The following is a 13,088-nucleotide window of genomic DNA, read 5'->3' on the forward strand; positions in this document are numbered from 1 at the left end:
CAACTTTTTGAAAGCTTTGACTGTTTGGGACTGTTTTAACTGATCTTCCAGGTCGTTCCACAGATTAACACCTCTTACAGAAATACATCCACTCTTTTTGTTCTTTTTAGCTTTTGCTTTTTTGAAAATAGCAGTTCCTCGGAGGTTATACTGACTTTTCCTGTGTTCAAAAAGCTCCTGGATGGGAGGAGGGAGAAGATTATGATATGCTTTGTACACAATTACTAATGTATTTAGATCAACAAGATCATGGATTTTCAGTCGGCTCAGCTCTACAAAGATAGGGTTCGTCGGTGCATATTCTCAATTCGTCATTTAAACCCATGCTTGAGGTGTAGTTTTTTGTAGTGTAGATTCTGAAACAGAATCTACACTACAAACCAAAGCCTTTTTTCGTTGATTTTCACTCACTTGAGTTCCCCCTGCCTCATGAATTCTGCCAACATTTTCACACAAAATATGAAATAATTCCAAGTTCACCCTGATAAGCACCCCCAGGTTGGGAAACACTGTTTTCCCGGACTTATTTACCTGGAGGATTAAGCGCTTGCTCCCCATTAGTACAGCACAAATAAAGCAGATTTAGATTAATTGAAGCATAATGTGTAAAAACATATGATCTGAAAGTATTTGTCAGAAAGAAATCACTTGATCAAACTGGAACGGCTTAAACTTTTTGTATTTATTTACAAAACTTGACATATACACTTTTAAGAAAAACACGGGATAGAAATGGCACAGAAACGAAGTCAAGTCTCAGGTTAAGGCAGTAACGTGGTCAGTTTGGCAAGTCTTTGCACCCGTTATGTAAATTAAAAAACGCGTTAAAATAATGGAATATTATAGTGTATGTTTTTGAATGTGTTTAAAGCAAGTTGCAAATATTAGCTGATGCAGGAGATGAACTCAAAACAGGGATTTGAGGGAAAAGGAGAAGGGGCTAAACGCAGCAGATGGAGAGGAACATGAGCTCCACTTCGGGAAAGGACAAGTTCAAACTAATCCAAACTTAAAGTGGAGGTGATGTCAGTCCCTGTGAAGGTCTGGAGCTCCACTGATCACATGACTCTCCATCGGCTGCGTTTAGATCCTCTAACACCATTAAACCTGCAATTTCTCCACTATTTTTTGTAGTTTTGTCCATTAGAGAAATGTATAAATGAGTAATCTTACTTTAGTCGTTACAATGTGATGTGCAAGCTGGAACATCCACAGGTAAAGTGAGGTAATGTCTGATCAATAATCCTGATAATCTGATGCTAGTGTTATTGAGAGCTACCAACGGTAAGTCAAAAGCAACGCCGTGTTTTCCTGAGTTCACAATTGTGGTTGAAAGCGGGTTTGTTAGTTCAGAATCTTATTTGGGAGCGGAGTTATTCCTTATCGTCGTCGGCGTGCCGTCTGATGGGGTGGAACTTTCCCGTGGGGTCCTGAATGTACCACCGGTCCCAGAGGTCGGCGAAGGCGGCGCCGCGGCCCCAGGGTTTGTAGTGACCGTTCCAGTGCAGCAGCTTGGCCGCTTTGACGAACTGAGAGGAGTAGCGGTTAGCGGCTCCGGTCGTACCTGGGAAAAACAAAACGATTGTTCTCTTATTCCCCCTGAATTTGGACACCAGCTGGTAGGGCTGCTTGATTATTGAAAAAATAATAATCACGATTATTTTTGTCATAATTGAAATCACGATTATTCAAACGATTATTTGTTGCCTTTAAAAAAATCCATCAAAAAAGTCACAAAAATCCATCAAAAAAGACAAAAATCCATCAAAAAAAGTGACAAAAATCCAGTAAAAAAGTGACAAAAATCCATCAAAAAAGTGACAAAAATCCATCAAAAAAATGACAAAAATCCATCAAAAAAGACAAAAATCCATCAAAAAAAGTGACAAAAATCCAGTAAAAAAGTGACAAAAATCCATCAAAAAAGACAAAAATCCATCAAAAAAGTGACAAAAATCCATCAAAAAAAGACAAAAATTCATCAAAAAAAGTGACAAAAATCCATCAAAAAAAGACAAAAATTCATCAAAAAAAAGTGACAAAAATCCATCAAAAAAAGACAAAAATCCATCAAAAAAAGACAAAAATCCATCAAAAAAGTGACAAAAATCCAGCAAAAAAATGACAAAAATCCATCAAAAAAGACAAAAATCCATCAAAAAAAGACAAAAATAAAAAAATTATAATCGATTTTTTGCGATTATGCTAATTTTGTAATCGTTTACTGTTGTAATTGAAATCGTAATTTCGATTAATTGCACAGCCCTACCAGCTGGGCCCTTTTTCCTGATGAGCTCACCCAAGTGCCTGATGTGCCACATGGGGTCGATGGCGGTGTGTCGTTTGTAGAAAACAATCAGAAGGGGAGGAGTTATGACGCTGTCTCCCAGAGTTTTACTGTAAAGGTCCTCCCTGGGAAAGATAAAATTAAATTGAGAAACAACAAGGTTTTGTTTAATTGGTCAAACGGAGTATGGAGGACCAAAACTACCCAAACAAACAAGAAGATAAATCAACACACATCCAATCAGAGCACTCCTGAGCTCATCTTCATTACTTTTTGCGAATGTAGCTTGGAAAAAGGGAAATTACACAATAAATGCAGACAGAAAATGACAGGGTTTTACTCAGAGATGCACCAATCCAGCCATTTTTCTTTTTTTGTGTTTGATAAATACGTTTATAATCCACCAAAAAAACGCAAAAAACTAAAGAGTGAAAAATTGGGATTCCCATGAGAGGTTTTCTTCTCCCTTGGCTTGGCCGCGCCCCCTTGTATGATGCATTGCCATCTGTATCTATAGTTTCTGTCCCGGTCTTGAACATGGATTTGTTATAAAAGGTCTTGAATGATGCTAGCACTAGCATCTTACTGCTAGCTGTGGTATTTTACTATGTTACCGTTATAAGCACTGCTGGTTAAGAGCTACAAGATGAGACACAGCAGGTCAATATTCAATTAAGATGAAGTAGGGCTGTGCAATTAATCGGAATTCGATTACGATTCTGATTACAACAGTAAACGATTACAAAATTAGCATAATCGCAAAAAAATCCATTATATTTTTATTTTTTATTTTTTGCAAAGCAGACTTATCATTGACTTATTATTGACTTGTTATTTCAGGCCGCTGGGATTATTTTCCGTTCGCTTTTCACGTGCCATGGCTCATGCTTTTGTCTGACATAAAAACAAACAGTGCTGTGTGATGATGTCATCAGGCCGCACTGCTCGGTTTGCTTGCGCAGGTGTGAGGGCGGGCCAGCAGGGGGCAGGTGTGAAACAGGGACCTCTCCTTAATCGAGGCAAACTTGATCATTTGTACTTTTATGACTGTCCAGAAAACATAAAATATCATCATAGTGTTTTGATTAATAAATTTTTAAAGGCAACGAATAATCGTGATTTCAATTATGACAAAAATAATCGTGATTATTATTTTTTCAATAATCGATCAGCCCTACGATTAAGTTCATTAAAATGGTGAGAGCCAAAACAGGTAGTGGTTCAGTGTCAGATATTGGGAATCGATATCCTATCCTGATTTTTGTAGGATCGACTCTGATATCCGATACCAGAATCGGATTTGGTATTTGCTTTAACCAAGAATGTTTTCATGTGTTTTGTTTTTTACCCAAACATTCTATTTTTTTCTATTCTTTTCTGCAGTCGTACTTTATACGTATATTTCAGTTATTATTTTGGCTGTTACGGTCCTCCATACAAGTACACAAGGCAACAGCCAAATGAACACAGTGAAAACCCACTAGTCCTTTGTTATATTTAGGTTGACATTTTGCAATGGCAGAAGTATAAGAAGTAGTAATAGTAGTAGTAGAAAATTTGCCGATGTTTCCTATTGTCCCATTTGAAATAACTGGTAGTAGTAGTTGTAGTAGTGGTAGTGATAGCAGTAGTGGTAGTAGCCGTACTGTGTATTGAGCTCCATCCAGTGCTGCAGCTGTCCCGTGATGTTCTGGTTCCTCCACTCGCTCAGATTGGCCACAAAGACTCCGGGGTTAAACGTGCACGTGTTTGCCCTCAGGCCCAGCTTCTTTATGGACTCCTTTTGGAAGTCCAGGAACCCCATGTATTTATTCTGCGGGAAACAATGAAACACTCAAGAAAAGGCTCGAAAAGCAGCTCCAGGTCTGTTGTGACGTGGTAAAAAAAAAGCTCTAAAAAGTTAATTTAGCATATTTACCTGATTTCCGGCTCCTCGAACGATTCCTTTGGCCGAAGACGAGTCGCAGTCGTCAGAAAACGCCGCAGCCTGGCCTGGTTTGATGCTGGTCTCATAAAGCTCCTGAATATCTCCTGTCGTCACATAAAAAACACACACAAAACGGTTACACAAAGCTCTCCGTTCGACCGTCGCACCTGTTCTCCTGACTCACCTTGTACAATGATGTCGTCATCCAAATAAATGGCCCTCTCCGCCTCTGGGATGAACAACGGGAGGTAGAATCTTGCAAACGCCAACTACATAAATAAAACGCAGATAATGTAAGCGTGGCATTTAAATAAAAAGATAATAATAAAAGAGATGTTTACTTACAGGTTTTGTGGCTTCTGCGCTGTGAGGATCTTGAGAAATCTTTCCTTTGAGCTGCTCTGGATTAAATATAACTATTCTGTGTTGTACGTCTTTTAGCTTGGAATCACCGAGCCACTGTCTGTCGGGGGAAAAAAAAGTGTGAAAAGTCTGTTGTGGCCATCCAGCTAAAATGAAGGACCGCTGAGTGACTTTAGCTTTTGTATGTGCTCATTATATGTGATGATGACCCAAGAGTACCGTCCCAGAGAGCGCATGGCTCCGTAAACAAACCCGCACATGGCTACGTTTACGGGACAGATGGAGCAGCGCTGTCAATCAAGCCACAGCAGGATTTTACCAAAGATCTGCTTCCCTCTCTCTCGATCTAAGAGCTAAGAGCCCCCCCACACCTGCAGCACAGTGGAGGCTTCACAAGGGAGGGACAAGTGAGGAGGTATCCGGGCAAGACTCACAGCTAAACCACATACAGTGGAGAAAAAAAGTATTTGGTCAGTTTCACATAGACATTGTATTGGATTTTGGCCAAATACTTTTATTCCCCACTGTATGCCTTCTATTGGTCTAGCTAATGGACTTTCACTGGCGAATGAAGTTAACTGCTAAGCTCTTCCCAGAAGACGGTGAAAGACTGTTGTCGAGCAGAGGGAGCTGCGCAGGAGGTGGAGCTGACCAGTGCAGGACACCACGCTCTGGAACAGGGACAAACCCAGCTGCACCGTTTCAGAGGAGACTGAAGGCAGCCGGCCAGGCTTCCTGCAGGTGCTACAGTTTTCCCGACCTCCAAACACGCTGGTCAGGTTGACCCACAGTTGCAGCGCGGCTCAGGACTAACAACTGAACACTGTTCCGCTGGACGCTTGTGCGATGACAAATAAAGCACTTACTTCATCCTAATTTCAACTAAATGACTGCATTGAAAAGGCAGCAGTAAACCAGCAGTAAACCTTTCTCTGTGAATTTGAACAGAGTTAACAGAGCCTCAGTCTGTGGCTAACAGTCTGTGGCTGTTTGTCATTTGCCAGGATCCTCTTTCCTCCGTAGTGCTCGTCGTAGACCTCCTCGGAGGTGAGCTCCTCCAAAGTGAAGCAGAGTGTCCTCAAGCCGCCGCATTTGAGCTCAAGTGAAGGATCCTCCAGAGCGAGCTGCCGCATCATGTGACAGGATCAAGTCATATGATACAATATCAATATATACTTTCAAAAAACAACTGTTTTATGAATTAAAGAGGAAAGCTGTTTATTAACTGGTTTGGTTTGTTTGAACATTTTGGCCTGAACAAAAAATATTTGCTAGGAATAAAATGCAACATTTAACATTAATATCAGGTTCAAGGTGTTGCTAATGGCCTACAATTGCAAATGTACGTTACCAACCATACATAGGCCTAATTTCTGAATACATTACCTATCTTGACTTCAAAGGCACATTGCATAACATTTTGGAATGTTTCCGACAATTAAAAACATGCTCCTAGTGACCAGCTTGTCATAGAAAATGCTATTACTGCAGTGGGTAATCAATGACTGGATCTGGATGAGGACCTGACCTGTTTAAATCTCAACATTTGGCTACGTTGAGCCGCTCACAGCAAACATGTTTATTTAAAAGGCACAGTGCGCAACATTTTGGATTATACTGTTGCCACGCTCCCAATGACCAGCTCAACACAGAAAATGCTGCAGTGGGTAATCCAGCAATGAATTTGAAAGAGAACCTAACCTGTTTAAATCTCAAATTCTGCACTTTAGTCGACGTTTCCATGGAGACGAGCTGGAGACGTACCCACTCCCGGTAAAGTTACAGTCATGTCTTATGAGAGCTGAGCCGCTCACAGCAAAGGCACATGTTTTTTAGTTCATTTATGAGGTAATTTTCAATGATGAAAATATCATAAAATTAATGCTTATATTTAAATTTTAGTCATTGGGTAAAATTCTAGGCGGTATGGCTTTAATACAAATAAATGTCAGTATTTTATTATATTTATTGGGTAAAATGTTACACAGTGTAGCTTTAAATAACCCTCACTTTTGTAGCTCTACAGGCCTCTGTGATCTAATGATACCATCTGGAGCGCCGCGTTACTCACTTCAGGTGCTGCACGGTGCTGTTGAGGGTGACTATAGTGAACACCACGTTGGCTTTGGTGTTGGAGTGGACGCTGTGGATGGCAGCCACCGCGGCGCCCAGTCGTTCCTCCGCCGCCGTGATCAGGACCGGGATCTGGTCACCGGACCTGGGCCCCGAGGCCGGGCTGAGGTTCTGGGAGAGCTCCGCTTCAAATGGGAGGACAGCCCCCGCGTCTGGACACAAAAGGCAAGAAATAAAAGTCAATCGTTTCGGAACATTGATCAATATAATATAAATGTGTTGTAACTCCTCTCCACACCATTTATTGTACCACACGCACACACACGCGCACACACACATGCACGCACTCCTAACCCATTTCCATGTAGTTTTTGTATTTTTTGTTGTTGTTATTGTCATTATTATCTCACCATCTTTTTTACCACCCCTTAAGTGTTGTGGTAGTAGTAGTAGTGGTGGTAACATATTGCATATTAACTCAATCTCCGTCTGTCCCCCACCATTTCTGTGTCTTTTAATGCATCACAGTGGAATAGTACAAAAAAAAAACACACACAAATGATACACAAGCTCTCAGGTCGGTGGGAAAGTGCTTACAGGGACAGTATTTCTGCCCAGGTGAGCACTTCTTGTCCTTTTAATGCACCTTAGCCCATTTTAGGGTAAAACAACAACAAAAAACAACAACAACAATACAGATATAGATCAGGGGCAGAATGGTGGAGAACAAATGGATGGAAAAAAATAAATAAATAAATAAGTAATTTCGTGATCATAAGACTATTGAACTATTATTATTATTACTATTACTACTACTGCTAGCATTATTATTATCCTATTATTAACAGGGTTGTTGTTGATATCTGTGTGTATGTCTGTGTGTGTGTATGTGTATATATGTATGTGTATATGTATATGTATATGTATGTGTGTGTGTGTGTGTGTGTGTATATGTATATATATGCAAATATATAATAATCATAATTGTGATTTTCATTAGATACAGTATAATGTCAGTATGGATGACGGTGTTGATGATGACAATGACAACAAGGATTAGAATTGAATATAATTTTTCTATCGTCTATTTTTTACTTTTCTTTTTTCTTTTTTCCCATTACACACGAAAGCTCTCACATGCACGCACGCACATAAACGCGCTCACACACACCCGCCCAGTACGCCTACCTATACAGCCTATGAAATTCTTCCCAAAAGTTTTCTGGTTTATTGTCACATGAGATCTGTTGTCTGTTCTTTGTAATGTCTGTTGTTCTTGTTTTCTTTTCTTTGTAATTGTCACAATAAAAAAAAATAAAAAAAATAAAAAAAATGTGTTCAGGTTTGTGTGTGTAGGGAGGGAGTTCAAAATACAATTTATATTTTCATGTGGTGCATATTGACTTTCCAATTTAAAGGGAACATTTGCGTACCTCGGCAATGATTTATCACGTTTTATGATATGAAATAATGTTGGACTGATCAGCCGTGGCCCTGAGACAAAGGGCTGATCAGCATTTCGCCTGGAGCTCCCTCTTTAATCACATTGCTCCTCGTGCAGCGATGAGAGACGCCAATTTGACAAACACAATCTGCCAAAACTGGCTTCACCGACCGCCCAAGCAGACGCGCCCGACGTTTGCCAAAACCTGCTCGACCAGGAACTCCCAACAGGAGATCACGTTGGTGTAAAAGGGCCTTCATTTACAGGTTGGATCACTTCAGCAATAGAAGAAATGGCATGCACGATTTTGACAAAGGAACATTGTTACAGCATGGTTTAAAGCTCAAAGGTAAAAAACAAAACTTACTTTTTGTTCTGTAGAAAGATACGTGAAACTGATCAAACCTTATGCAAAACTATGTAAAACTCTGATATTCATAATAATCTTACCTGGATTTTCTTTGTGTAAAAAGTCGCTGAGGTTGAGGAGGTTTCTCTGGACGATAATTAAGAAAGCCACAGCCAGCAGCACCAGGATCACCAGGTTCACTGAAAGACACCACATTTTTAAAGTGCATGTACATGTGACTATTAATACTATCAAAATATTTATATACCACCTTTGGTAAACAACAGCTGGGGCTTCACAATACATTCCCAAAGTATCATTAACTCAGTTTAGGTGACACAATATTACTATGTAACATATTTTTTCTAAAACCAAAATGGTAATGAACACGGTGGCGCAGCGGTTAGTGCTCGTGCCTCACAGCTCGAAGGTCCCGGGTTTGATTCCCACCTGGACGGGGCCTTTCTGTGTGGAGTTTGCATGTTCTCCCCGTGTCTGCGTAGGTCAGTGGTAGGTTATAAAAAACATGTGCAATAGGTTAATCCTCCCGCCAGGTGTTTCTGACCACCAGCCTTCCCCCACGTCATGGAGATGGGTCCCCGAGTGCCGACCACTGCTGGCAGCTCACTGCTCCTACAGGTCGCCCCATGCGATACTGAGGATGGGTCAAATGCAGAGAACTCATTTCTCTACAGAGATTTCTCTATAGAGATTAATACAGTATCAGATTTTCTGTTTTTTTTTTATGTGCTTCTTTTACTTTGTGGTATTTAAACCTACTTTTAATCTTGTTTTCACAATGTTCACACAATTTTGGTTTAAATTGAATGAAACTTTAAATCTTGCAAGGGTTTAGTAGATATGTATTATAATGCAATAATTTAATTATTGTGAATTTCCATTGTTTATTCAACCCCAAAAATATTGTTTTTGAGCGTTTTAATTCTTGAAAAATTCCCCTGAGCTAAAGTTCCCACTGAAAGATTCCAAAAAGTTTCTGGAAACGTATCAGTTTTTTCGCCCCTAAAGCACACAAAACATTGAAACTACTACAACAATAAGAACACACATCCAGTTACACTCCATACATGAAGAAATCCCTCTCACCTTTTCTGAGTGTCATACTGGCGCATTCATTCGTCCTTTTAAATAATTGAAAAGTGATGTTAAATCGGTGATGTTGTGATGAGGGGAGCCAGGATGGTCAGATGCTAACTGAGGTCAGCTGCAGCAGCGTCTGCACAGAAAGTGTGAATAAATGCAACGTTTTGAATCTACTCAGTTAAAACATGTACAAACATACAAATCATAGAAAATGCATATTTAGACTGTAAGAAATTATTACAAAAAGCAATATTTACCTTGACTCCCAAACTGCCAACTCAACATCGGCAACTTTTGTTTGCTATCCAGGTTGACTGTAGTGGGCGATACTGTGGATAATCCTGATTGAAATGGCGGATTATTTAGCAATTTACGCTTTAAAAACATGTGAAGAAATGCAATATCAACTTTAATTGAGCCTGTGAAAATCTACTAAAAATATTTGTATTTTGTAAGAGCGAAAAGTAAGCAGACCGTAACATTGTGTACAGGCGCTATCAAAGGCAGCTTTTTACAGATAGTTAACCAAACGGATGACGAAGCGCCCCGTTGTTGACGCAGATCCACTCGTATCTCGTTACGTTTTACATCAGTGACTGTTTTAGACCGAACGTGAACCGGAAACAATCTTTCAACGCGACGTATCTTTTGGAAAAGCGGATGCTTCTTGCTTCCTTTTGGTCAAATATTTCATATTTTTTCGAATTGGAAGTGTTCTTTTTTTAAAGGGAAAGATGTTGTCCATATTTAAGTCCATCCCGACACATATGGTAAGTTTTGATGGATGCTTGCTAATCATTTTCACTGGAGAAGCCCCAGCTGCTTCCTCGATAAGGGCTTGTTTTTCGTAAATTAACGGTTTAAACATATTCATCGGATTGTTTCTATTGTAATATTAAGGATTTTTGATTGCAGATACACATATTTGAGCTAACGAGGTTTACGTTATGCGATCTGTCTGGACAAACAAGAAGTGTGTAGCATATAGCATGTGCACTGAATGTGTACATACAATCAAAACTACGAAGAGCTGGATGGGTTGATAAATAAATTTAAAAGAACTGCTCATATCTAGTCTTCTATGCTCTTTCCCAGATTGTTGTTGTAAATGTGGATTCATCATATTCCAATGGGATTATGGGCACATGTCACTACAGTCCAACACTGGGTTAAATTTGTGCATCATTGTTTTAATCAATCATTAATTTGTTTTACAGGATTATAAAGGCCAAAAACTCGCTGAACAGATCTTCCAAGGAATTATTCTAGTATCAGCTGTAAGTCAAATAATCTTTTTCTTTCTTTAAATCTTTTTCCCTTTCATGTGCAATCACCCACAAAAATAATATATATGTATTTTATGTTCAGGCGATTGGCTTTATTTACGGTTTGATCATCGAGCAGTTCGGGTGGACGGTGTACATTGTGTTGGCTGGTTTTGCTGTGTCTTGCGTGGTAAGTTTTATTGTTTATCCTTTTCTCTCTTTATAAAACCGAATCACAGCCTCGAATTGCAATCCCTGAAAATTGCATTAACATTTTGCGGCCTGACTCGCGGATGCACCGACAAGGATTTCCAACCGAGAACAGTTATTTCCCTGTTTACTTAACTACACAGATACAGGAGCAAAGAATTTATTTTTAAAAGCAAAAGTATGAAAATATTATCTAATGATAAGTCTAAAGGTATACAATATACTTAAAGGGACACTGCGTAACTTTTGGACTATACTGTTGCCATTAGTGCAAAACATGCTCCTATTGACCAGATCGACACAGAAAAATACTATCACTGCAGGGAATAATCAAAGAATGGATTTGGATGAGGACCTAATCTGTTTTAATATCAAATTCTACTGACTTTAGTCACATCTCCATGGAGACGAGCTGGAGACGTACCCACTCCCAGTAAAGATACACTCATGTATAAAACACATGTTTTTTTGTACATATGTAGGTATTTTTCCAATGATTAAATGATCTATCATAAAATAAATGCTAGTATTTCAATTTTATTTATAAGTAAAATTCTACGCAGTGTGCCTTTAAAGGAACAGGCCACTGTTTTTCCATACTGAGATATGTTTTTACCTGAGCTTAGACGAGTTGATGCGTAGCTGTCTGGTCTTTGTGCGTGCGCTCAGTCAAATGATGTTTGCATTTAGCCCTTAGCAAAGGTATAGCTCCAAACTGAGGTGAAGTTAGAAGCGACCAAGCTGTTCCACGTTTTCCCTATTTAAATACCGTTACGTGAAACGTTACACGATCCAAGTCTAGTTACACAAAATTAAACGCGTCGATTTACTAAGCGGAAAAAAAGGGGTACTATATTGTAAGCTGTAATAATACCGTAGGACAGGGGTGTCCAAACTTTTTTCATCGTATAGTGCCGTATAGTGACATGTTTAAGGCATGGAGGGCCACAGATCAGTGGTCAATGCATTCAAACATTCAACTACGTGTATTTAAGAGAGGTTTAAACCATTCTACAAACTTGTATCTACAGGCTTGGAACCATAAGTCTTACAATAAATGTTAATTTTTGAGGTTTTAATTGTGTGGAATTATTAAAATTGCAGGAAAATTACCATCATAGCCAAAATGTCTTTGATCCGTTGTCCCACATTCGCACTCACTCACTCACTCCATTCATCCTGGCCTGTCGTACATGTTTTTAGTGGTAGGGGAGTACCTGGGGGAAACCTACGCAGACACTGGGAGAACGTGCAAACTCCACACAGAAAGGCCCCGTCCAACCTGGGACCTTCTAGCTGCGCTCCTCATAAATTGTTACAAGGTGTGCCTTTAAGTAAAAAAAAAAAAAAACACAGATTTGCGCTTTTTAATCAACCTTATCCTGCGCTGATTTGTCGCTATGGTTAAGTTATATTCATATTACTTATTTTACATTAAAATACAGGCCCAGACGGTCAATTATATACATTCTATACAATTTGTAACACATTTCAACTCTACGTACCTGTATTTCTATGTGTATTGTAGTAGTAGCCCACATGGTCGAAAAGTTAGGAACCCCTGAGAAGGAAAGAATCTACTGCCGTGTCTACTATCCATTGTCCACCATTTAAAAAAATATACTATTACTATATGTACTACATGTTTCGCGTCAATCAATCTTTTGTTTTCTCTTGTTGTTTCTCCAGCTCACTCTGCCTCCGTGGCCGATGTACAGGAAGAACCCTTTGAACTGGCAGCCCGCTGTTCCAGAAACCAGCTGCGAACCCAGCCAAAAGCCACAAGAAAATGCCCCAAAGAAGAAGAAACACAAATAAAAACAAAAAAAGTCCAGCTGCTTTTTAATATAGAAATCTATGTACAATTGGATCATCTATTTGGCTTTGATATAATACATTTGTTACAGTGTTTCATTTGAATAAAGCTTCATCACACTCTCGCTTTGCTTTAGTTTTCTCTACAGACATTTTCTAAATAACTTGCACATTGTACTTGCATCTTTAGATTTGTAACCTTTATCAAAATAAGGGGAATAAGTAAAAAAAAAAACTATGGCCAAAAGCTA

At 39.3% G+C, this 13,088-nt stretch overlaps 2 protein-coding genes across 2 annotated transcripts; one reads left to right on the plus strand and one right to left on the minus strand.

Moving 5' to 3' along the window:
• Positions 1-1,173: 1,173 nt before the first annotated feature.
• On the minus strand, positions 1,174-9,671 carry glt8d1 (glycosyltransferase 8 domain containing 1). The gene is made up of 9 exons (XM_079582276.1): positions 9,551-9,671; positions 8,545-8,643; positions 6,649-6,862; positions 4,560-4,677; positions 4,399-4,483; positions 4,206-4,318; positions 3,934-4,100; positions 2,300-2,412; positions 1,174-1,564 (listed from the first exon to the last, which is right to left on the minus strand). The coding sequence occupies exons 1-9, from the start codon at positions 9,564-9,566 to the stop codon at positions 1,374-1,376; spliced, it is 1,116 nt and encodes a 371-aa protein (XP_079438402.1). The 5' UTR covers positions 9,567-9,671; the 3' UTR covers positions 1,174-1,373.
• A 495-nt stretch (positions 9,672-10,166) lies between these two features.
• spcs1 (signal peptidase complex subunit 1) lies at positions 10,167-12,953 on the plus strand. The gene is made up of 4 exons (XM_079582533.1): positions 10,167-10,317; positions 10,765-10,824; positions 10,916-11,002; positions 12,712-12,953. Exons 1-4 carry the CDS (start codon positions 10,282-10,284, stop codon positions 12,838-12,840), a joined length of 312 nt encoding a protein of 103 aa, XP_079438659.1. The 5' UTR covers positions 10,167-10,281; the 3' UTR covers positions 12,841-12,953.
• The last annotated feature ends 135 nt before the right edge of the window (positions 12,954-13,088 follow it).

The sequence above is a fragment of the Gobius niger genome (genome assembly GCF_951799975.1).
Source record: "Gobius niger genome assembly, chromosome: 24".
In the NCBI taxonomy this organism is placed as follows: Eukaryota; Metazoa; Chordata; class Actinopteri; order Gobiiformes; family Gobiidae; genus Gobius; species Gobius niger.